Source organism: Bactrocera neohumeralis, chromosome 5, assembly GCF_024586455.1.
Source record: "Bactrocera neohumeralis isolate Rockhampton chromosome 5, APGP_CSIRO_Bneo_wtdbg2-racon-allhic-juicebox.fasta_v2, whole genome shotgun sequence".
Classification (NCBI taxonomy): Eukaryota; Metazoa; Arthropoda; class Insecta; order Diptera; family Tephritidae; genus Bactrocera; species Bactrocera neohumeralis.
In genome coordinates, this window is record NC_065922.1 from 21,678,344 (window position 1) to 21,699,081 (window position 20,738).

At 36.6% G+C, this 20,738-nt stretch overlaps 10 protein-coding genes across 10 annotated transcripts; 5 read left to right on the forward strand and 5 right to left on the reverse strand.

Annotated features, from left to right (window-relative positions):
• Nucleotides 1–296: 296 nt before the first annotated feature.
• On the forward strand, nt 297–879 carry LOC126759711 (UPF0184 protein CG14818). Its single transcript, XM_050474743.1, has 2 exons — nt 297–434; nt 499–879. Exons 1-2 carry the CDS (start codon nt 320–322, stop codon nt 732–734), a joined length of 351 nt encoding a protein of 116 aa, XP_050330700.1. The 5' UTR covers nt 297–319; the 3' UTR covers nt 735–879.
• Nucleotides 796–2,370, reverse strand: LOC126759703 (WD repeat-containing protein 18). Its single transcript, XM_050474732.1, has 2 exons — nt 1,502–2,370; nt 796–1,445 (listed from the first exon to the last, which is right to left on the reverse strand). The coding sequence occupies exons 1-2, from the start codon at nt 2,252–2,254 to the stop codon at nt 882–884; spliced, it is 1,317 nt and encodes a 438-aa protein (XP_050330689.1). The 5' UTR covers nt 2,255–2,370; the 3' UTR covers nt 796–881.
• A 49-nt stretch (nt 2,371–2,419) lies between these two features.
• Nucleotides 2,420–3,417, forward strand: LOC126759707 (tRNA (guanine-N(7)-)-methyltransferase). Its single transcript, XM_050474738.1, has 3 exons — nt 2,420–2,611; nt 2,685–3,192; nt 3,248–3,417. Exons 1-3 carry the CDS (start codon nt 2,517–2,519, stop codon nt 3,350–3,352), a joined length of 708 nt encoding a protein of 235 aa, XP_050330695.1. The 5' UTR covers nt 2,420–2,516; the 3' UTR covers nt 3,353–3,417.
• LOC126759705 (RNA 3'-terminal phosphate cyclase) lies at nt 3,365–4,592 on the reverse strand. Its single transcript, XM_050474737.1, has one exon. It carries the CDS (start codon nt 4,490–4,492, stop codon nt 3,413–3,415), a length of 1,080 nt encoding a protein of 359 aa, XP_050330694.1. The 5' UTR covers nt 4,493–4,592; the 3' UTR covers nt 3,365–3,412.
• A 124-nt stretch (nt 4,593–4,716) lies between these two features.
• Nucleotides 4,717–6,815, reverse strand: LOC126758727 (cyclin-L1). Its single transcript, XM_050473091.1, has 4 exons — nt 6,181–6,815; nt 5,710–6,100; nt 5,197–5,642; nt 4,717–5,132 (listed from the first exon to the last, which is right to left on the reverse strand). Exons 1-4 carry the CDS (start codon nt 6,711–6,713, stop codon nt 4,898–4,900), a joined length of 1,605 nt encoding a protein of 534 aa, XP_050329048.1. The 5' UTR covers nt 6,714–6,815; the 3' UTR covers nt 4,717–4,897.
• Nucleotides 6,816–7,434: 619 nt separating this feature from the next.
• Nucleotides 7,435–8,803, forward strand: LOC126758669 (delta(3,5)-Delta(2,4)-dienoyl-CoA isomerase, mitochondrial). Its single transcript, XM_050473019.1, has 4 exons — nt 7,435–7,602; nt 7,694–7,871; nt 7,933–8,557; nt 8,632–8,803. The coding sequence occupies exons 1-4, from the start codon at nt 7,560–7,562 to the stop codon at nt 8,725–8,727; spliced, it is 942 nt and encodes a 313-aa protein (XP_050328976.1). The 5' UTR covers nt 7,435–7,559; the 3' UTR covers nt 8,728–8,803.
• Nucleotides 8,790–9,995, reverse strand: LOC126758668 (transcriptional adapter 1-like). The gene is made up of 2 exons (XM_050473018.1): nt 9,012–9,995; nt 8,790–8,952 (listed from the first exon to the last, which is right to left on the reverse strand). Exons 1-2 carry the CDS (start codon nt 9,851–9,853, stop codon nt 8,826–8,828), a joined length of 969 nt encoding a protein of 322 aa, XP_050328975.1. The 5' UTR covers nt 9,854–9,995; the 3' UTR covers nt 8,790–8,825.
• A 171-nt stretch (nt 9,996–10,166) lies between these two features.
• On the forward strand, nt 10,167–13,024 carry LOC126758606 (dynein axonemal assembly factor 5). The gene is made up of 4 exons (XM_050472943.1): nt 10,167–11,077; nt 11,137–12,500; nt 12,559–12,768; nt 12,836–13,024. The coding sequence occupies exons 1-4, from the start codon at nt 10,281–10,283 to the stop codon at nt 12,961–12,963; spliced, it is 2,499 nt and encodes an 832-aa protein (XP_050328900.1). The 5' UTR covers nt 10,167–10,280; the 3' UTR covers nt 12,964–13,024.
• Nucleotides 12,964–13,592, reverse strand: LOC126758607 (28S ribosomal protein S14, mitochondrial). Its single transcript, XM_050472945.1, has 2 exons — nt 13,441–13,592; nt 12,964–13,385 (listed from the first exon to the last, which is right to left on the reverse strand). The coding sequence occupies exons 1-2, from the start codon at nt 13,504–13,506 to the stop codon at nt 13,062–13,064; spliced, it is 390 nt and encodes a 129-aa protein (XP_050328902.1). The 5' UTR covers nt 13,507–13,592; the 3' UTR covers nt 12,964–13,061.
• A 295-nt stretch (nt 13,593–13,887) lies between these two features.
• On the forward strand, nt 13,888–18,979 carry LOC126760137 (N-alpha-acetyltransferase 16, NatA auxiliary subunit). Its single transcript, XM_050475572.1, has 7 exons — nt 13,888–14,172; nt 14,616–15,104; nt 15,178–15,965; nt 16,066–16,429; nt 16,495–16,558; nt 16,623–17,275; nt 18,016–18,979. The coding sequence occupies exons 1-7, from the start codon at nt 14,116–14,118 to the stop codon at nt 18,235–18,237; spliced, it is 2,637 nt and encodes an 878-aa protein (XP_050331529.1). The 5' UTR covers nt 13,888–14,115; the 3' UTR covers nt 18,238–18,979.
• Nucleotides 18,980–20,738: the final 1,759 nt, after the last annotated feature.

A 20,738-nucleotide genomic window follows, 5' to 3' on the forward strand; every position in this document is an offset into this window, starting at 1 on the left:
GCCACATACGAGGAATAAGTGCACATTCACGGAGCACAGTATTTTTTCAGTTTCAAATCACATACGTACTGAAATTCTTATTCTACTTCTAAACGATAAGGAAAATTAATATAATATTTTTATTCAGATAAAAACATCAAAAAAATATAATGAGCACCAAATTAAAACTTTTAAATCTATATTACTCCAGAAGTAATTATTAAGCCTTTGCTTGAATGTACCTACCGAGCTGACATATTCATTAGTGAAAAGAGAATAAAATAAATGTCAATAAAGCTGACTGGTGCAAAACAAAGCAGGCAAATCTTATTGAAAAGGAATGGAAAAGTCAGCTGACCAAAGCAGCAACAAAGTATACGAAATGACTCCTAAAAACATCGACGATCCCGTGGACGCCAACTCCGCTTCAAAAGCAGACGAATCTGATCTGCAAGGTAAGAGCGGAAATTTATCAAGTAAAATGTAAATAAACGTTTTTACTTAATATTAATTTTCCAGAGGTTGAGGATGTGAACGAGAGCCTCGACGAACTAACTCGTGCACTCGATTTTTTTGAACAGCGCACCGACGATATTATTGCACAGCTAAGAGTGCTGCTAGACTCTAATCGTGAGATACGTCAACAAATAGCACAGGACAAGGAAAAAGAAACAATTGCGGCTTTGGCAGCTACAAATATCAGTAGCAAAACAGAAAACGACGATGCTGATGAAAATACCAATGTCGGAGATTAAGATGCGCTAAATGGGCCCATCGCAATGGAAGGTGCACACAAAAGTATTAGAGGCCGTGAAATTGTCGTTTACATTTGCTTGCTTTTGTTTTATATATCTTAAATTTATTCGTGTTGACAACAATTATAAGAGTAGTACAAACTAACGTTATTTTTTTGTTTCCAATAATTGTTTCGCGGAGACCTCGAATAATTGTTTATTAACAAGTTTTAAATGTTGTACTTCGGCCCTTAATCGCTCAATCTCTTTCGCCGCTTCCTCGTCTGTCGCTGTAGCAGTAGGGGTGTTATTGCTTGTTGCTGTGGACGTGGACGGCTCTTCTAGATATTCGGTAGGATATTCTAGTGTATCCCAATATTCATAGTCGGTATCAGCATTTGCTTCAGTGATTAAAACTTCTATGCACTCTTCTTCATCAGCCTCTGGTGGGTCTAGCATGCGTCGCAAGTTGCCACTAAATTTTTTCGGTGGTTTATTTTCTGGTTTAAATATATCTGGGTTGGAAAGTCGCAATTTTACATTTGTTACAGGTCCTTTATGCTGCATACGCTTTATCAGCTGTTTGCTGGTAACGTCCCAAATGCATACTTGTTCGTCTTGACCACCAGACACCAGAGTTTTGCCATCAAATGATAGGGCCAAACAAGTAACTGCAGTGCTCTCTTTATGCCCTTTAAAAAGATTAGAGTGTTCCTTTTCAACATGTAATTCCTATCGGAAAATAAATTGATAAATATTGAACTATTTAACTAATAATTTTGTAATACCTTGTTTCCGGCCGCAGCATCAGTATTAAATTGGTAAATATTACCGTCGCCCGTGCCAACGAATACAGCGGTTTCCATAGTATTTGTAGTAACACTGTGTAATGATTCTGCAAATACAACATTCAGAAGCAAAGCTCCAATTAACAAATCATAAATTTTGCAGGTGCGATCCAGTGACACGGTAATCATATGCGCTCGAATACCACCAAAACCTATATGAACATCTGTTACTGGCAGCCCGTGATCGGTGAAGGTGTACACTGGTGTTTGATTGTCATCGTCCCGTGCACACACAGTTGTCAGATTCCATAACATTACACTACCATCTTGACCAGCTGAAGCAAAATGTGAATCTTCATCAAAACGAATGCAGTTAATGGGCTGGAAATGTTTCGAAATTGTGTTTAGCATTTTACCAGACGGTAAATGCCAAATATAAATATTCTCTTGTATTGCAGCAACAAGATAAAGCATATCGGGTGAAAGTGACATGGAATTAGCGCGACCAGGCAGCACGAAACGCACAGAAGTAACCTGCTGTTGTGAGTTGATTGGCCAAACATGGAGAAGAGGTTTAGTACTATTAGCTGCTAATATATAATGGCGATCCAGGATGGATATAGCGCGTGGTTGTATCACACCACCTGCTTTGTACACCATCAAATTAGTCCCCGTTTTGTAGTCCCATGCTGTAATAGAGGCTTGTGATTCGTTTGAGTCACTGGTGAAAAGCACTTCTACAAGTTCTGCCATTTAAAATGCAATAAAACTTCATAAACTTTTAACTTTGTTATTCTAAAATTTTAAGATTCTTTTCAATTTTAAAAGTTAAACAGAGAACCGCTCTCCTTTACTCCACACGTGTTTTCGTTTACATTACTGCTATAAGAAATGTCAAAAAGTGACATAAAGCACGGTCGCCGTTGAAACGTGCTTATTTTTTTGTTTGTGAAGTGCTTCTTGCAGGACGGCTATTTGGACTATGATTTGTGAAAAGCATTAAAACAAACGAATAATGGTTCAGGAAACAGGCAGTATATCACTGCCACAAAAGCGATATTACCGTCAAAGGGCGCACTCAAATCCAATTGCTGATCATTGCTTCGACTAGTAAGTACACCGTACAGACGTATATTTAATTAAATAGTTATTCTATTTAATTACCTTTATTATATTATCGTAGCCCGGCACACCCGGATGATGTCGATTGGCAGGAGATGTATCCAAATATAACATCTGACCAATGTGTCGAATTCGCAGATATTGGGTGCGGGTATGGCGGCTTTCTTGTTACTCTTGGTGAAATGTTTCCCGACCGGTTTGCAATCGGGCTAGAAATTCGTGTGAAGGTTTCAGATTATGTCATGGATCGTATAAAAGCGCTACGTACTTTGCATCCAGGGAAATATAACAATATTGCTTGCTTACGCACAAATGCCATGAAGTATCTACCAAATTATTTCCGCAAGGCACAATTAGATAAAATGTTTTTCCTTTACCCTGACCCACATTTTAAGCGCGCCAAGCATAAGTGGCGTATAATAAATCAAGCTCTTCTCTCAGAATACGCGTATGTATTACGAAAAGGTGGACTTGTTTATACAATGACTGATGTAGAAGATCTTCATAAATGGATAGTACTTCATATGGAGCAACATCCTCTATACGAGAGATTACCAAATGATGAAGAGGTGAGATTAGATTTGTTATTTTTTGTAAATGGAGAGACGTATAAATAATTTTTAGAAAGCCGATCCAATTACACCGAAACTTTATCAGAGCAGCGAAGAGGGCGCAAAGGTTGTACGAAACAAGGGTGACCATTTCTTGGCAATATTCAGACGAATTTAATATAGCTAAACATAAGTTAAGTCTCGTTTATATAATTTAACACAAATAAATAAATTAGATTTACATTTGCTTGTTTTCATATCCAATGCCATGACAAGATAATATAACTCGGTTATTTGAATCGATTTCCTCAACGTCAAACTTAGCTCCAGTCATTAGATTGGCCACATGCATGGCCGTACGAGTGTGCTGGGTGAGAGGTGTTGTGAGTATTCTTGATATCCCATGAGCAAGAGCCATAAATATTATTATTTGGTCCTGCACATGACTGTCTATACAAATTTCGCTCTTCAAATATTTTGTTAATTCATCAGCTGCACTTTTCCCCAAAACACGACCATCAACTTGCCGTTCACCCAACGCTGACGATCCAACGGTACATCCTTCAGTAGTAACCGCTTTTAAAATTACCCCAGAACCATTATCACGTGCAACTTCTAAGCTTTCTTTGTATGCTTCCAATTGTGGTGGATTTCGACATATTTGTTGTAACTCTCGTTCCGCAGCCTGCTTCATATCCTCCGCTATACGCAATGGCAACTTGCCTGCCACGAAACACCAACCAGACACTTCACTTACAACACCGAAATTAACTAAGTTCACTGGCTTTAAGCTGCGTACGGCTGGAACTAGTACTTTACAATGTCCTCCTCCACGAGGATAATAGCCGCGTTTGAATAAATCAAAATCAAAGGATATTCCAAATAATTCCAAATTTGGACGTAAAACTTCTGTCATACTATCCACTTGTGGTGCCATACCCACATTTGTTCCTCCTATTAGATCCAATTCTGACTTGCTGCTTCCAAATATTAATACAGGCAGAGCCGCTTGCAGCACTAACGCAACACTCGCAGCGGTTCGTGTGTCCACAGTATATCGCCCAGAGGTAATGTCACCTGGATAAAACTCCACCTCAGTCGATTTGATGTGATTGCCCTTAACGCGGGCTCCGGTTATATTTTGCAGAAGATTCAAACCAAATAAATGCTGATTGGAAAGCCCTGGATTAGGACGATTGGCACGTATGTTTGTAACTTTGATAGGCCGGCGAAGAATGCAACTCAAACTAAGTGCATTCCGCAGTATCTGCCCCCCACCTTCCAGGTAACTACCATCAATTACAAGAGCTTCTGACATGACTTCGTTATCTTGATTAATTTAAGTTTAAGCTAAATATGTTTTGTTTTGCTAAAAAAGGTGCTTCAATGGAATACCAACATTTACAGATATGTTGAAACATATATTATACTTTGACAATTGACCATTAGAGTTGCCAAGATTATTAATTTTCGGCGTTTTTTTTACAATCATATACCCGTTAAAAGAGCAAATAAAGAAAACCCAGAGAATAAACAAGTTGCTTTGCATTTTCAAAATTAGGTATTTACTTTATTATTGGTATCTGATTAAATATATTAAGTTCGCCACTATTTTTCTATATAATTAATTGTTTTGACATGTACGGGAACAAAACCCAAATGCATATAAGTATGTGTATAGAAGTGGGATCGTGATCACAAATCTCCATATGTGGGAACATTTTTACCTTTTACGATCGCGGGAGCGCTCGTGATCGCTCGAACGATGCTTCTGTCCACCGCGATGTGATGATCCTCGGTTCGAATATCCGTGGTGATGTTTACTCGAGTAACCATGATGATGCTTGCTGGACTCCTTATACTCCTGATACTTGTCACGTTCACGATATTTATCACTGGTGCTCATACGCTCCTTATTGGAATAATAATCATTACGCTCATGTTCTCTGGATGATTTCCTGAAACATGCAGCAAAGCTTGGTATAATAAAAGTAAGTAATATCAGATTGTTTTAAATGTTACCTTTTGCGATGTTTTGCGTGTGGTGAGCTCGATGGGGATCGTGAATAATGTCTGGACTTCTTCTTATTTTTATTTGATGGAGGGGAGCGTGAGCGACTACGAGAACGATGCGTTTTCTTGTTTCGGCTTTTATAGTCGCCAATACCATTCGAAGCGGATCGCGAACGACTGCGTGAACGTGATGTGAATTTGGGTGAACGTGAACCTCGAGAACGAGATCGTGTTCGTGAACGCGAACGTGAATCCTTATCTGGTGATTTATTTTCTGTTGGCAATGGCAATGGAATTGCACGTTGTATGAATCCACCCCAAGCATTATGTGAGCCGTTATTGCGATCTACTGTGGTAACTGCTGGCGGTGTATTTTGCTCCTTGTTTTTATTACGAGATTCCATATATCGTTTTTTCAATTCCTCAACGGCAGCGTCTAGTTTTTCAACATTTGGCTGTAAAGATTTGGATTCGAAACTCATTTACATATACATACATTTATTTTTTTTAATAACTCCTCACCTTAGCTCGCATATATAATTCCATTATACGGTAACAAATATCAACGATATGATCTTCGCTTACTCTAAATATTCCGAACCATGGAGGATTATTTGGCAAAGGGATTACGAGTTTTCGTGCACTCAAGTATATGCAAGCACAAGCAATAGTTTCTGGTTGATAACGCATAAATACATCTGTGCGTAGTGAGTCGTTCATGAAATTCCATGACATTTGCATCAGTTTCTCATGTTTTTCATACTTCATGACTTGCAAATACATGACAATAAGTTTATGTGGATGTTTCACATGCACACAAAAACCCAATTCCTTTAGAACTCGTCGTTCCGCTTTTATAACTTGTGTTTTTAGATTTGTATATGCCTGGTCTAAAATCATTGGTGCTATGTCTCTGGGAATAAAAATTTATATGTATGTATATACAAACATATATAACTTATTATGAAATCTTAGACTTGCAAATATACTTACTTTTGAGCGCGCACTTGTTTGATATGATGGAAAACATTTATAACGTCCCGTATACGGCGTGGGGCTTCTTCAATTTTTGACGCCAAGCAGACGCAACTCATAGCAACAGTTTCCATGTTGTAGCGCACAAAACTTTTCGAATAAAAAAAGCGTTGAAAAATAACCTGTCCTGTTGCCATTGCGACTTGGGGCAATTTAAGTAATATTCCTGCCGTTTGTATTAACTCGCAGCCCAGTATACGTAAGTCTTTTTCCGTCTCTGGATCTAAGCCATCGACATGCGAAGGAGTCGCATTAAGCTTTGCTTCCGGTATAAGACTGTTTTCCAATGTTAGTACTATTTTATTAAAGAGCCGTGGGTACGCTGGTTTTGCAGTCAATTCGGATTCAGCACCACTTGCGCTTGGGCCTGCAGCACTCGCAGATCCACCAGATATAGAGGCTGTTGTGTTAGCCACATTGGATGTGCCTGCAGAACTTGTCATCTTGACTATACCTGCTTTAGTTTGATGATACACTTCGACAACTACCATTTGAACAAGTTTTTAACATTTGTGCCAAAATAATAAAATAAAACTAATTAAAGAAAACACAAGTTAGACAGTCACGCCAAAAAATCGTCAGAAAAAAGTTTCACTGCTATTTGATGACATTTCTTAGAGGGTGGTACAAAGTTTTCAAAACATAAAAATAATTACTAATTTAAATAGTGCAAATATTAAAAAGATGTGGTTTAAACATTATTGCGAATTGCAAGTCGCTTCCAATTTTTCGAAAATTTTTGTATTAGTACAAATTAAAAGTGGTTTTTATTATTTTTACTTTTCCAGACGTGATTAAAATTTTCGTAAATTGGCAACGCGATTAACAGTGCTGCTATTTCTACAAACAAATCTTTGCAGCTTATGTTAAAAATTGCTGTCCAGCAAGAGTTGATTAATTTTAAATTTAATGGTAGAAATAGTTTATAATATTATATTTAAAAATCGTTTTAAATATTTATCTTTCGTAAAAATAAAATTCAGCGTAAGTAATAAAGTTTTGAAAAGTAATATTTCTTTTAAATTCCAATTAATTACAAAATTAATTGAATACATATTCAGTTCTACGAATATACGTTTATATTTGTATTATATGTACAAATGTTTCTGTATTTTAAAAATTTATTAAACGTATCCACTAAAACTTAATATTCATAACCGGCTAATACATAATCGAGGTTTCACTGTACTGTTTATTATAAATGTTCTCTGTATGTATTAAACGTTCTCTGTAGATACCCGTCAATAATATAAAACATATCTCACTTTGATTTGCTATTTTGATTTAATTATTTGCTAAATTAATTTAATTTCGGTTAATTTAATTTTACTAAAGACATGGCATTAAGAGCATTTGGAAATAAATATTTTTCGTCTCTCGGTAGGTATATCCAGATACAAGGTTCAAAGTCCATACAATAGGATCAGTTTTTGTATCGTTTTTATTTACAAATATTTTTGTATGTATATAGCTTTAAGGGCTGCAGTTATCACAAAAGTGGATCGCAACATGAGTAGTAGCATTTTGCATAAACATGATGGTGATTTGAAATATCATACACTAAACATCACTACACCAAAACAATTTGTTTACCATGTCGAGCTTAATCGACCCAAACAATTAAATGCTTTCAATAAGGACCTGTTTGTGTAAGTATTTAAGTAAACACTGGTGGTGCTTTTATTTAATTTAATTTATTTATGCTTTTAGTGAAATTAAAAACTGTTTTGAGAGCCTTAGCACCAATCCTGACTGCCGCGTAGTTGTTTTATCAGGCTTAGGAAAACACTTTTCTGCAGGACTTGATTTAGTCGATGGTATGAAGTTGAGTCAAGAATTAGGTGCGGTTGATGATGTTGCACGGAAAGGAGCTTTGCTAGAACACACAATTAAACTATATCAAGATTCCATATCATCCTTGGAAATGTGCCCGAAGCCTATTATAACAGCTGTACATTCTGGATGCATCGGCGCGGGAGTTGACCTTATAACTGCTGCAGATATACGTTATTGTAGTGAAGACGCATTTTTCTCCATTAAAGAAGTTGACATTGGTATGGCCGCAGATGTAGGTGTATTGCAACGACTACCAAAAGTCGTGGGGAATGAATCATTGGCGAGGGAACTTGCTTATACTGCGAGACGTTTTGGTGCTGCCGAAGCGCATAGCTTCGGTTTGGTTAGCAAAGTTTACCCTTCCAAGGAAGCTTGTGTTGAGGGTGCGTTGGAATTGGCAGTAATCATCGCTGAGAAAAGCCCAGTTGCAGTGCAGGCTACAAAAACTAATATAATTTACTCAAAGCCAAGACCAAATCAGGATGGTTTAGATCATATTGTAAGCAAGACAAAAAATTCATATACCACTTAGGCTATGATAATGGACTTTTGAAAATTTTAATTCTCTTTCAGCGACAAACGAATAAGTTAAACTTGCAATCCGAAGATTTCGCGAATGCCGCTGTAGCAGCATTAACCAAGGAACAACCAACATTTTCAAAATTGTAAAAGGCAAAGTGTTTTTAAGGATAAAGTTTAACTAAAAATTAAAAGAAATTATTAAACAAAAGTTTTATATACAATATATATGTATATTATTTGCATAATTAGTGTAACATTTGCGTAAGTCGCTCCATATTAATAGAATATACGGAGTGTGATGCAATAAGATTGTGATCGTTGAAAGCACGCTGCGCATCCTTCAATGTTATTATTTCACGTCTTTGTGGCTCACTAAAAGTAATATTAAAATAGTTACTAAATTGTTCAAATTTTTTTTTAAATGTGCTTACATTTCTTCACAAGCTGATAAGAAAACTCCATCTTCATTTGAACGACGCATAAAATTCGGTGAAGTAATTTCTTTATCAAGCTCTAATGGTCCATCATCAATTTTTTGTCTCGTAACTGTATTCCGCAGAGAAGGATCTTTTAATGGTGCACCAACATCATAGTAAAACGAACCATCGCCGGTTACTTTATAATGTTTACGATTCATTATAATCGCCGATATGAGATTTTTTAAGAGCACCTGCACCGCCATTGCCACATACTCGGCCACATTGTCTTCGACATTAGTTAATCCCACTTCCCAAGCACCAATTAGAAAGCGACCCAGCACAAAGCCCGCATCAGGCAAAAACAGTTCCTGTACGCAATAACGTTGTGTAGGCAATATTTGGACATTAGCATCGGTTCCCGCTGTGGGTTTAATACATTCTAAATTGTCTTCCACTATGAAGTCAAGAAAATCGTATGGTTCGAAAGTAACACGATCACTGACCGCTCGTGAACTTCTTTTGCGTTTGCGGCTACGACTGCTGCTACTACCACCACTAGCGGTGCCAGTTGTACTGCCCGCAGGACCACTATTGTTGTGCGATGCGAAAAGTAACGGTGACTTTTCTGGAGTTTGAAATGCATCGATTTTGTTTAGTATAGCAATTAGAAATTGATTGTGTAAATGCATTTTATCGGAAGTAAGAAATTTTCTTGATTCACTGTCAAATTCTTCTTTGGACCATTTATAACGAAACCACAACTTCATGTTTGCCAAATATTTATGTGCGTTTTCACCCAAAGCGCTAAATAACGCTGTTTTCGCCGCAATGACTTTATCGCTTAAATCACTCATTGCACTTCTTTAAATTTGTTAGTTATTAAATAACGCAATTTCTTTATTGTTTGAAAAAATATAAGATGTCGTCTATTTGTCAACTATTATCATTGTACACCTTGTTTGTTATTAATCAGTTTTCGTTGTATTCGATTGCAGTTGTTTAGAATTGATCAGCTGATTACAGCAGAGCTGCCAGACTACGCTGTGTTAATTCGTGCATGCACAATGTAAGTTTTTTGTCTGAATAAAAATATTTCTTTTATTGTGAATAGTTGTTTAAGCCGATGACAGTATTTTAATGTGAATATTTTGCAAAAACAAAAACAAAACAAACTCGAGAAGGCGGTAACATGTCACCTAGCAACATATTTTTGTTTAAAAATCTAGTAATTTCTGATTATTTATTCCCAAGAAATATTTGACAAATATTAATTAGCACAAGATGTCTTTAAACATGGAGGAAGTGTGTAAGAATCTCCAGTCGGGTGAACGCCGAACCAAGCTTTCAGCTTTGAATCTCCTACAAGATCATTGTGAAAAGGAATCTTATGCACAATTGCATGGTATATTCGATGAGATCTACTTACATTTGCTAAAATGTTATTCCGATCGTTTCGAAAGTGTGCGCGAAAAAGCAGTGCAAACGGCAACCGAATTTGTAAACAAATTGCCTCCAAATGACTTTCATTTAATGAATATCGTCTCAACCTTGGTGGAGCGTATGGGACAACAGGAAACCTTAGAGTCAAGTGAGGAAATTCGTTTGCTATATATACAACAATTGTTGACACTAATACAAAAGTATACGGTCACGGGAAATAAGCGATCACTCCAAGAATGTTATAATGAAATTGTTTCCGTTTTGACGAAAGCCTTGCGGGACGCTTACCCTGCGGTACAAAGAGAATCGTGTGCATGTGTGGTAGCGTTGATGAACGCTGCCGACACAATAGCAATACAACCATTTATTGAAAAATTGACCAAACCACTTTATGGCATGCTAAATCATAAACATTCGTTAGCCCGTATATCAGCTGTAGAAGCTATTGGTCGTTTGGCGTTACATGTAGATCCGAAGAATGACACTTTATCTCAATTGATTATGGAAGTGTCGCCGTTGTTGATGGATTCAATGCCACTGGTTCGTCGCGAATGTGGTCAACTAGGCATATTGCTAGCTTTGGAATTAAGAGACCGGTACTCATTTTTCGATCGCATTACACCATTTATATTATGTTGGTAAGTATGTTGAACTTTCATAAGATCATTTATTGAATAATAATTGATTGAAATAACAGTTTAAAAGATGATTCACCTGAAGTGGTAGATTTTATACGTCCACAATGGATTAAATGTGGCAAGCAATATTTTGATGAAAATGAGGAGGAACTAAGCAAACAAGAAATAGGCGATTTACCTGTGAAAAACTATCCACCCGACACTGAACGCCCAACAATTGGTTGTCGAGCAATAGTGCAACGTTCACTACGCTTATTAAGTTTAATCACGCGCGAATCGAACGACTGGAAAGTGAATGTGCGCCTTCATTCTCTTAAGTTGCTCTATCAGTTCGTACTACATGCGGAGGCAACAATGACTGCAAAATTTTTCGAAATTTATGGTGATGTTGCACGTGCCTGCCGCGATCCTGAGGCTATTGTGTCTAGTGAGGCAATGAAAGTTGCCGATTTAATGGGTCGATTATTTTCTTATGACGATTGGATCGAACATGGATTCGATGGGTTGGTAAAAAATACTAAAGAGGGATACTTGAAATGTTTTTATCACATGTTTGCTGCCAGCCTAGGCAGCAAGATCGATGATATTATTCGTGTTTCTGAAATGTTGATTAATAGTGAGTTTTCACAGACGCTCAAACCAGAAGTTCAATTGTATGTACTGAAATTGGTTGAAACTATATTATCGAAATCAGATGAAGTGGGAGAGCAGTTCGAAAATAATAAGAATGAAAAACTCGTTTTAAACTCATATGTAGCGACTATTAAAGTTATGGCTCTGTCATTTGACTCCGAGCAAACGAATGTTGTAGAACTGCAAGATTTAGGCCAACATATACTGACTAAACTAGCAGAACGCCAAAAAATCACTGTGGCCGCTCTACACGAAAACTATTTTATTAGCGCATTGAATTATGTGGAGAATCTGGATGCGTCACTGGATGATTTGACCGAGCCTATTATACTGTTAAACGGTTTGATCAATATAGCTAAATTGCGGGCAACATATCTGCAAAATTTGCAAGAAAAAATAATTTTAGTCTGGGAGAATTGTGATGATTCTGCTAAAGTGAAGATTTTCACTAGCATATCTGTTGTTATGCTACATTGGACTGAAACTATTAATCGACAACTGTGTGAAAGTACAGAACTCTTAACGAATTTCGTAACATCGGTAATAGAACGACATTTGCTTTGGCATGCCGGGGCAAATGCAGAAGCAATGCGCTCGATGGCAATGGCTACATTATGCGCTATGTCGCAAGGTGCTGTTGAAGAATCTCGTGTTGTGTTGCCAGCATGCGTTGGTAAGTATCTTCCTAGTTTACTAGAAGATCGTTCGGTCGCAACGCGTCACTACTCAGTAAAGTGCCTCTTCAACTTTGGTGAAGTTGATGTGGAACAATTGAAACCAATTGCTTACGGTATATATTTTAAATTGGTTTTTGTGACATAAGAAGTATATATTATATAATTTTACAGCTACCTTGCAGCGATTGGATGATCCATCTGCTGGTATACGTGAATTAGCTGCGATGGTCATACCAAAATTAAGCCCAAAATTTAATAAAAGTAAAGACGAGAAGGAAGTTTTTGAACACGAAATTTGGGAAACATTCATTAGAAAAGCGTTAGATATGATGTTTTTGCACTACGAAGGACCAGAAGTCCGCTTACAAACGTCCATAAAGGGTAATAATTGTAATATATATAAAATATATTCTCGCGAACTTATACAATTTTGTTTTCTTTTTAATAGCGTCTATCAATTTGCTTGCCGAAAAATATCCTGAAATATGCAAAGACAGTTATAAGCGTACTGTGGCCATGTCGTATAATAGCTTAAGCCTGCGGGAATTGCAATCGGAGCTACCACTTCTAATATAATTCTTTTGAAATAATTGTATTATTTTTTAAATACATACATATTAAATTTATTTACAACATATTATTTGATTATAAATGAAAGAAAATCTGCATGCAATTTACCACATGGCGCGTTGAACGCCCGACAATTTATTATAATCAGCCAGGTGCCTCCATACAATACGACTTAGACGGTATCTGTGTACAATACCTCGAGAACGTGAAGTAAGTGCGCAACGCTCACGTACACGCACCAAGCATGAATCTCGAGGAAAGGCAGCTATCTCGGCGTCAGCTATTTCGCGTAATTCCACAGGTAGGATATCATTCTTGCGCAGAGCATTTACTCGTAGTCGCTCCTTGGCATTTTCAGCCACACATTTTCGCCGTTTTACATCGCGTATCATACGCCAATCTGCATATTTGGTGCGCACTTGCTGGAGCTGTTGAGAAGTACTTTCAATTACTTTGAAACATCAAAATAAACTTTTTACTTACGCCACAGCCAGCTATTTGTACACTTTGGCATACAAAACTTCCGAGTTTGTGGGTCAATTGATTCATGCTTTCTTCTAAAGATTCCAGGAGTTTGTTATTCAATTGGTATGAACAGCTGATGCGAGACCGCAAATAGGTCTGTTCGATTTATGTGTTCAGTTACGTTTCAGTGGCTGTACAAATTGTTGTTGTTGCCATATTTAAGATATCAGAAAATGTGCTTTTTTCTTAATTTTCAGAGTAAAAAGACAAAATAAGAACAGTTTTAATATTAACGATTGACAATTATTTTTCAAATTACTGAAGAAGAGCATTTTTGAAATAAACGAGTGAAAAAATACATATTGTTTCAAATAATTAAGATAAATATTAAAGTCTGGCATAAAAAGAATTAAATGTCAATTGCTTGCTTTGACAATTCTACCTTCAGATCTAATTTAACTATTTGTGCGTGTGTGTGTTCAATACTGCTCTGTTTGTCTTCTTCTTCTTTTCTGTCGAGCACGGATCGACATCTCAATTTTGCTCGTGGTTAAGCTTCCACGGAACTTTTGTGAAAATTTTCACCGTCCGTGGCGAAAATTTCTGTGAAGGATTGGTGTATTCCGTTTGTATTAACGTAGATAGTGCAAATAGTGTGAAGCTTGTAAGTTTGTTAAAAGTAAAGTGTGCAAGATGCCTTCCAGCGATCCACTGCCGCCCAAAGAGAGTGCGCTCTTCAGGAAGCTGCTGGTAGGTGCATAAATATTTGGAAATTTTATAATTGTACTTTGTTTCAGATGCTCATAAACAAAGTATAATAAAAAATATATCATTAAATGCAAATTCCATCTTAAGCGGCATCAAAACTATTTCCATTGACATATATGATTCTGCGAGTCATCTTTTAACCGCGGGTTTTAGAAATAAAAACCTAATGAGTTTTCTTGATACGATTTAGTATTGTACCAACTAAAATGATGTATTTGTTTGAATAGGGTAAACAAAATTTATAGGAATAAGTTAGGAATATTTGCTTGAAAAATATTGTCAAAACATAACCTCAAATGCGGCTAGCGGGTTAATAATGGGGTGCAAAGCTAATATAACGCAAATTTTTAAAGATTATTTTTTAATATTTGACTAAAAATTTTGTGTAATTCATAATTGCTTCTATTGAATGAATTCTTTTTCAGAAATGCTACGAAATGAAGCAGTACAAAAATGGTTTGAAACTTGCAAAGCAGATTCTATCAAACCCCAAATATGCAGAACATGGTGAAACGTTGGCGATGAAAGGTTTAACACTTAACGGTCTGGGACGCCGAGAGGAGGCGTACAAATATGTACGTTTGGGACTGCGGAGAGATCTACGTTCCCACGTTTGCTGGCATGTATACGGTTTACTGCAGCGCAGTGATAAAAAGTATGATGAGGCAATTAAATGTTATCGTAATGCATTGAAATGGGAAAAGGATAATCTGCAAATCCTCAAGGATCTGTCGCTGCTGCAGATACAAATGCGTGATTTAGAAGGTTATAAGGAAACCCGCCATCATTTATTTACGCTGAGACCTTCGCAACACGCTAGTTGGATTGGTTTTGCTATGAGTTATCATTTAATTGGAGATCTCGAAATGGCCAATAGTATATTGGAAACCTTCAGCCAATCACAGGCATCAATAGTATGTAGATTAATGAATTATTCTTAAATATTACCCCTAATAATTGATTTTATTGTATATATTTTACTGGTAGGAAACACATGACTATCGCCATTCAGAACTTTTATTGTATCAAAACCAAATCCTAGTAGAAGCCGGTAATCTTCAGCGCGCACTCGAACATTTAAAACAATACGAGAGTCAAATTGTTGATAAGCTGGCGGTGCAAGAGTCAATTGGCGATCTGTATATTAAACTCGGACAACCCGAATTAGCTGTACCTATCTTTGAGGAGTTGATTCATCGGAATCCCGAGAACACACTGTACTATTCGCAATATTTTGCGGCTCGTGAATTCACGGAAGCCGCAGATAAGTTGACTGCTTTCAAAAAATTTGAAGAAATTTACCCGCGAGCCATGTGTCCTAAACGTTTGCCATTGGATGTGGCAAGTGGCGATGCATTTAGGTCGGCACTTGATTCTTATCTACGTCGTGGTTTGCGTAAAGGCGTACCGCCATTGTTCGTGAATGTTCGTGTTTTGCATCGTGTGCCAGAAAAGGCATCAATTATCGAACAACTAGCCTTACAATATTATGAAAATTTGACACGTTCTGGGCACTTTTCGAGAGAAGATGCCGATGCAAATCTACCTGTGGAACCGGCGTCAGCACTGGTTTGGACTGCTTTGTTTTTGGCACAACATTACGATTACAAACGCGACACGGAACATGCCCTAGAATACGTTAACGCGGCTATTGACCATACACCCACGCTCATTGAGTTATTCATGACCAAGGGACGTATTTACAAGCACGCTGGCGATCCCGTGGAAGCCTATATGTGGATGGATGAAGCGCAAAGTATGGATACGGCTGATCGGTGAGTTTGAGTTGATTCAAGTAATTTCAGCTGAAAGCAATTATATACAAATTATATTTTTAATTCGTTGTAATACATTATTTTTATGTACTTGTCACAGTTACATCAACTCAAAATGCGCCAAATATATGCTGCGCGCCAATATGGTTAAGGAGGCTGAAGAGATTTGTTCGAAATTCACACGTGAGGGAGTTACTGCCATGGAGAACTTGAATGAAATGCAATGCATGTGGTTCCAAACGGAATGTGCACTGGCTTACCAGCGCATGGGACGTTGGGGTGACGCCTTGAAGAAGTGTCACGAAGTAGACCGTCACTTTTCGGAAATTATAGAAGATCAGTTCGACTTCCATACATACTGTATGCGCAAGATGACGTTACGTGCGTATATTGGACTATTGCGACTAGAAGATGTGTTACGTCGTCATCCTTTCTATTTCAAAGCGGCAAAATGTGCCATAGAGGTGAGTAGAAATGTGGAAAATTCATGACTTAATCAAATGTCTTCTTTTCTTAAATTTATTTCTAGGTCTACATACGCTTATATGACAAACCACTTAAATCGGAAGAAACCATTGAAGAAATCGATTCGGGTATGAATTACGTTTACGTCAAGTATTTTGGATATTTATAGCTCAATTTCATAAAAACTTGCAGAAAATCTTCCGCCATCGGAGCTTAAGAAGTTGCGCAGCAAGCAGCGCAAAGCCAAGAAGAAAGCCGAACTGGAAAACGCACAAGCGGCACAAGCGCAAGTCAAGCGCGAGCAACATCAGAAATCCAAACAGCAAGCAAATCAAGAAGCGGATCCAGAAGCGCCGCAATTGGATGAGCTCATACCAGAGAAGTTAGAGCGACCGGATGATCCACTCGAAAAGGCTATTGAATTCCTGAAACCGTTACAACAATTGGCCAAAGATCGTATTGAAACGCATTTATTGGCATTCGAGATATACTGCCGCAAGAACAAGATTCTCTTAATGTTGCAATCCATTAGACGTGCTATGGCAATCGATGCGACGCATTCATCGGTACACGCTTGCATAGCTAGGCTAGCGCAGGCATTGCCCAAGCTGACAGCTGACCAAGAGTTGAATGAGAGCATTAAAATTGTCATAGACAAGGCCACCAAAGAACTGATAGGTACAAAGAGTGTACAACAACTGAACGAAGAGTTTGTGGCGCAAAAAGATGCTTCCATAATGCATCTCTACGAAGGCGCACGCATCATGTATGAACTGGAGCCAAGTAAACGGGATACCGCCATCAATTTGATTACCTCATACGACTTAAATAAAGTTAAACTGGAAGTAAGTAGTGTAGTAGTAGTCGAATAATTGTATTATTACACCCTGAACACACAAAATGAAACGTCGGAGCCCCAGATATGTCAGAACTCTGCACTTCGGCCTATAACGGGTTGCCTCTTGATGTCGAGCCTGTATGCTTCTAGTTAAGAAACATAACGAACTCCTCGCATTTTCGTAGTTTCCTTGGCCGGATAAAAATCCGGATCCGTTTCGGTTACTTAGATTCAACTGTCATGGAAACTGCCCGTCTGTCTTTATATACCCGAATTAGTCCGTCAGTTTTTAAAATATCGTTCTCCAATCTTGCACACGTCCGTCTCTCACCAAAAAGTTGTTCATTTGTCGGTCGCCGCCGATATCAGGCCATACAAACTAACCGATCAAACCCTATCTTTGTCTGGAAAACTTTTGTTTTTAACAAGGTAATTCTGCGAAAACTGCCATAGATTATTATCCAAAGCAACGCTACAATCTCCGATTATATTGTTCAAATCGGACCCCTATAGCTTATCGCTGCCAATCAAATTGACTTATCAAAATCAAGATATACCCTTTATGCTTGAAAAATGCACCCGTGTAGGGTATTATAGCCTCGGTGCAGCCGAAGTTAGCCTTTTTTTCTTGTTTTTTTTTTCTTGTTTTTTTTTTTGTTTTTTTTCTTGTTTTTGTTTTTTTTTTTTTTTATTTTCCATTTTTAATCTTTAGTAATATTTCCATTCTATTTTATTTTTATTGTAAAGGAAGCCACGAAAATCTACGAAGCGCTGCGTGACGGTGTTTTCGGCGATTGCGATGCGGAATTGAGTCTATACCGTGCTAAGTGTCAGCAACGTTTCAAGTATGCACGTCTTTTCAAGGACATTGTGGACGCACCAAACGCCGTTTCCACTGAGGATAATCATGTGGATGAGAAAACAAAACCGAATGCTATATCTGCTGATGTGAAGACTGCGGATTTGTAATACACAACTGCAATATGCATATGATGTGCAAAACAATTTTAAAAAATATTTACAATAACAAATGGAGCAAGAGTGAAACAATATCCAGCAGCCGTGTAACACCAATTAAATCAACAGATAACATCCTAGTTACCTACATTAATAAATTCACACGCATACACACATCAATTAAACGCTGAAATTTAAAAGTTTAATCTGAATAAATGTCTTGACTAACAATCTACAAAGCGAAGTAGGGGAAAATAAAAATGCTCGAACATTTATTATAGCAAAAAAAAAAACATCCGAGAAACCATTATATCAGCGCTTAACTCATGCGCAAATTAGCAATTACAATAAATACAATTATAAAACAGATTTCACTTATATACATACATACAAACATGCATAGTTTACTATATGGTACGGTTGTAGGAAAATATTGGTAACTATGCATATAACTCGAAACATGATGAAGGGGCTCAAGTGTATGTGAGTACGCCGCGGTTGCGCAATACAAGAAAGTAAAATAATTACAAATTCATAAAATGTCTGCGAATTGTCGAATGTTATCTATTATTTCTCAAACCAAATGCATATTATATTTCTATCAACAATTTTCACATTTTATTTTTTCTACGCTGGAGTTTGAGGCTGTCAGCGCGTCAAATTGTGTTAAGTAGTTATTAATATTGTTTTATTTCTGAACTAAACTCTACTAACTATTACCGCTTTCAACAATTATATTGCAATAGCACGTGAACTTTCGTTTTATCTTTTTTATAATTGGAGAAGCAACAAATTTGAAAATAATAAAATTAAAAGCAACTTTGAAAAGCTCTAGCGCCTCTAGTTCAATGAATGAAAGGGATGCCAGTTAACTTTTTCATTGCGCTACTGGAAAATTTGTTAAAAACGCAGTAAAAATGCATTAAGACCAGTATTTGTGCAAATCAGACAAAAATATTAAAAAAAAATAAAAAATTAAGCAAAGGTTCAAAAGCATGGCACTAGTGCAGATAAATTTTTGGTCGAGGGCAACAATGAAAGTAAAAAACAACACAAACAATATATTTTCCAAACATATTATGCATAGCTCATTCCTGTTTTTATGAATATACATTCATATATACATACATACGTACTACATACATACGTACATATGTACGTAATAATGGGTAGGAGTGATTTATATAGGCGAGCCAATAAAAATTCCTAACAAAAAGTTGTTGCGCTGCAAATTTATTACGCAAAAATAAATTAACTAATAAATACCGAAAATATTAAAAAATTTAGTATTTACTAAAATAAAAGCATCGCATTAGAGATCTGTGTTTTAAACTAATTTATAACTACTCAGCGTAGTTAAGCTGCGGGCGCATCGACTATTTTCAGTGTTTCCTTTTTTTATAAAATACAAAAACCAATTAATTTTTACTTATTTACAGTAGCTCGTGAATAAATAAAATAGTAGACACAATGAAATATAAATTAAAAACACAATCACGGAGTTTGATTAAATCACAATTTTGTACAGACGAAAATCAGGTGAGTTACAGTGTGTATAGAATTTAGTAAGTCTGCTTACACGAATTATTTGAAATAAATGAAGAAGTGACATTTGTTTCCGTTTCTCATTCGCTCGCTGGCAAAAGCAACGAGTAGTAGGTATTCAAAAAATAATAAAGTCTTAAAGTTGCATTTTCAGTTGAGAAATTTTTAATTTACATTTTGCAATTGCTACTTACACATACTAATCTGTTAAATATTAACCAAATTTTAGATAATAGTTGTATTTAAATTTAATTTTAATTTACTAAATTAACATCCCTAACAAAAATTAATTAATACGAAAAATATTTGCTTAATAAATAATTTCCATGCTGCTAGCAACCCTACTTCCGTTTCCTAACTGTTCTTTCACATCAACGAGTGAGCCGAACAGAAACTCAATTCGTTCATAAACGCAAGTGAATTTCCTTGATGTGTTGTGTTGTGTTATTATAAATAAATAAAATAAGTGTTGGATTTTGTGATGTGATATAATCAAGCGTGCTAATGTTTTTCATATATTATTGTTGCTGGTGTAAAATATTTGTTTTTTGTTTACTTAAACAGCAACAGCGTATGAGTGTCGAAAACATGCGCAGTCATGCGAGATTTCTCTTAAGTTTGTTTTTGTAAAGCTTTCAATGGCTTCAAGTTATTGTAATCATGTGCAAAACATGCTATTACAGCAATATCATAAATAAATTCATAAAGTGTGTAATTGCAAAGTGTATAAGTGTATAATTGTAAAGTTTTAAGTGTGTGTACCCGATCGCATTTGCGCAGGTAAATTGCTCCTCGTGTCATATGTACTTATATGTACATATGTATGTATCTATGCTTGTGCATATTATTGGTAAGTTTTTTTTTCAAAATTGTTAAATATTTAGACATTAATATATAGTTTTATTTGTACTTAAATTTTAAGTTAATGACTTCGGTAAATTGCTTTGAGCAAAATAATAAATTTTGTT

Bases quoted from the DNA above. Each gene is read 5' to 3' on its own strand.
- LOC126759711 (XM_050474743.1), top strand. From the start codon at position 320: ATGGAAAAGTCAGCTGACCAAAGCAGCAACAAAGTATACGAAATGACT. The intron at 435-498 runs GTAAGAGCGGAA...TTAATTTTCCAG, and splicing joins AGACGAATCTGATCTGCAAG to AGGTTGAGGATGTGAACGAG.
- LOC126759703 (XM_050474732.1), bottom strand. From the start codon at position 2,254: ATGGCAGAACTTGTAGAAGTGCTTTTCACCAGTGACTCAAACGAATCA. The intron at 1,446-1,501 runs GTATTACAAAAT...ATTTTCCGATAG, and splicing joins ATGCTGCGGCCGGAAACAAG to GAATTACATGTTGAAAAGGA.
- LOC126759707 (XM_050474738.1), top strand. From the start codon at position 2,517: ATGGTTCAGGAAACAGGCAGTATATCACTGCCACAAAAGCGATATTAC. The intron at 2,612-2,684 runs GTAAGTACACCG...ATATTATCGTAG, and splicing joins GCTGATCATTGCTTCGACTA to CCCGGCACACCCGGATGATG. The intron at 3,193-3,247 runs GTGAGATTAGAT...AATAATTTTTAG, and splicing joins GATTACCAAATGATGAAGAG to AAAGCCGATCCAATTACACC.
- LOC126759705 (XM_050474737.1), bottom strand. From the start codon at position 4,492: ATGTCAGAAGCTCTTGTAATTGATGGTAGTTACCTGGAAGGTGGGGGG.
- LOC126758727 (XM_050473091.1), bottom strand. From the start codon at position 6,713: ATGGTAGTTGTCGAAGTGTATCATCAAACTAAAGCAGGTATAGTCAAG. The intron at 5,643-5,709 runs GTGAGGAGTTAT...AAATCTTTACAG, and splicing joins AATTATATATGCGAGCTAAG to CCAAATGTTGAAAAACTAGA. The intron at 5,133-5,196 runs GTAACATTTAAA...TGCATGTTTCAG, and splicing joins CACGCAAAACATCGCAAAAG to GAAATCATCCAGAGAACATG.
- LOC126758669 (XM_050473019.1), top strand. From the start codon at position 7,560: ATGGCATTAAGAGCATTTGGAAATAAATATTTTTCGTCTCTCG. The intron at 7,603-7,693 runs GTAGGTATATCC...GTATGTATATAG, and splicing joins TAAATATTTTTCGTCTCTCG to CTTTAAGGGCTGCAGTTATC. The intron at 7,872-7,932 runs GTAAGTATTTAA...TTATGCTTTTAG, and splicing joins TTCAATAAGGACCTGTTTGT to TGAAATTAAAAACTGTTTTG.
- LOC126758668 (XM_050473018.1), bottom strand. From the start codon at position 9,853: ATGAGTGATTTAAGCGATAAAGTCATTGCGGCGAAAACAGCGTTATTT. The intron at 8,953-9,011 runs GTAAGCACATTT...TATTACTTTTAG, and splicing joins TTATCAGCTTGTGAAGAAAT to TGAGCCACAAAGACGTGAAA.
- LOC126758606 (XM_050472943.1), top strand. From the start codon at position 10,281: ATGTCTTTAAACATGGAGGAAGTGTGTAAGAATCTCCAGTCGGGTGAA. The intron at 12,501-12,558 runs GTATATATTTTA...ATAATTTTACAG, and splicing joins ATTGAAACCAATTGCTTACG to CTACCTTGCAGCGATTGGAT. The intron at 12,769-12,835 runs GTAATAATTGTA...TCTTTTTAATAG, and splicing joins CTTACAAACGTCCATAAAGG to CGTCTATCAATTTGCTTGCC.
- LOC126758607 (XM_050472945.1), bottom strand. From the start codon at position 13,506: ATGAATCAATTGACCCACAAACTCGGAAGTTTTGTATGCCAAAGTGTA. The intron at 13,386-13,440 runs GTAAGTAAAAAG...ACTTCTCAACAG, and splicing joins TACAAATAGCTGGCTGTGGC to CTCCAGCAAGTGCGCACCAA.
- LOC126760137 (XM_050475572.1), top strand. From the start codon at position 14,116: ATGCCTTCCAGCGATCCACTGCCGCCCAAAGAGAGTGCGCTCTTCAGG. The intron at 14,173-14,615 runs GTAGGTGCATAA...ATTCTTTTTCAG, and splicing joins CGCTCTTCAGGAAGCTGCTG to AAATGCTACGAAATGAAGCA. The intron at 16,430-16,494 runs GTGAGTAGAAAT...ATTTATTTCTAG, and splicing joins CGGCAAAATGTGCCATAGAG to GTCTACATACGCTTATATGA.